The 1,353-nt window shown below is 45.0% G+C and overlaps 1 protein-coding gene across 2 annotated transcripts in view; it reads right to left on the reverse strand.

Moving 5' to 3' along the window:
- LOC308107060 (galactose-3-O-sulfotransferase 2-like) overlaps window positions 1-1,062 on the reverse strand; it is a 5,698-nt gene extending 4,636 nt beyond the window's left edge. The window contains exon 1 of one of the 2 annotated variants that reach the window (XM_080459169.1): window positions 365-1,062. In XM_080459169.1, the coding sequence (XP_080315295.1) occupies window positions 365-390 (26 nt within the window). In that variant the 5' untranslated portion in view covers window positions 391-1,062. The remainder of the gene's footprint in view (window positions 1-364) is intronic. The other variant, XM_080459170.1, reaches the window with a different exon arrangement.
- Between the last annotated feature and the right edge of the window lie 291 nt (window positions 1,063-1,353).

Below are 1,353 nucleotides of genomic sequence, written 5' to 3' on the forward strand. Positions count from 1 at the left end.
AGTGTTTTAGTCTCTGTACGCTCCGTCTTCATTATTCTGATTGAATTCTGACTTCTGTGTCAAAATGAGCGGTCAATGTGGTAAATGACGTTTGTTAGTATTGTTGATAATGCTAACTTCAAAGGCAGCTAAACGTCACAATTCATCCGTCTGTCTTCTGCACCGCTTAATCCAGAGCCAGAAAGGCTCATTTAAAGACCCAACAGAGGAACATGCAGATAATTGGGTGCTGAGTCACAAAATTATTAAATTATCATGTCAAGACAGCACAGGAGAGTAAAGTCAGTCCAACAAAGATTCCTGCACAAATTCTTCCCAACAAAGCTTGGAATGTCCTCGACACACAGACAGAAAGCAGACTCACAAATTCACAGACGTCGGTGCGACCATCTTCGAAGAAGCTTCGGCTTCAGATCTGTGGCTGTTTCCGGGCTGGGTTCCTGCGTAGGTGTTTGATCCTCCCTCTTCCGTACACACCTCTCTTCTCTACCTGGACCTGCATCTGACAAAACCAGATCATTTTCACATCACGCACTCAGGTGGAATTTCGCTCTCTGCCAGAAAAAGCATGGCTGTGGCTTGAAAATCTGAAGACGAGAAAAAAGAGTTTTAAAACAAGAGAAAAAAATAGAAGCACTTCAAGTAAAAAGTTGAGTTTGTTTGTTTGACTATCTGCTTGAATTGAATTATTTCATCTCTGTGAAGGACAGGTAACCTATCCGGATGTCCCTTTCCTGGCCTCTCCAGCTGTCCACTCTGTCCAGTTGTACCCCTTGCCCTGTCCGAGGGGCTGATCCGAAGTGTCTTGAACATCCTCAGCTGAGTCACACAGGCGCTGATCAGCTCATCTGTCCTACCTGACATAAAAGACACAGTTGTACCACCAGTTCATCCTGTTCCTGCATCATATCACTTTGAGTCACAGAAACACCACGATCGTCTAATTATCATTCCTTTTCCAGGACTGTCATTGAACAAATAGTTTAATGACACTCGTTCAATGGCTGCTGGCTGTCTTGCTTTGGAGGCGTCTTGTTCTGATGTTGGCAAATGCTCTGATTCAACAGCCTCGAATCTTCCACTCGCTTATATTGGACTTGAACACACACCCTTCTCTGTGTGCTACAGGAGTGCTTTTCCACTACGCCCCATTTTGTAAAGGATTTTTATTGCCGCTTCTGCAAGACGGATCTTTTTGGACATGACCTTGTGCCTTTAGTGCCATCATGAGGACTTCCAGCAAGCACTGGTGCAGTGGATCAACAATCCAGGTTTCTGTCATGGTCCAGAGTATCGTTCTTCTCCTCTCCTGTACTGATGCCTGCTCCTCGGCAACCACACCAACTAGCTCTT

This window comes from Lipophrys pholis (assembly GCF_963383615.2).
Source record: "Lipophrys pholis genome assembly, chromosome: 3".
Classification (NCBI taxonomy): domain Eukaryota; kingdom Metazoa; phylum Chordata; class Actinopteri; order Blenniiformes; family Blenniidae; genus Lipophrys; species Lipophrys pholis.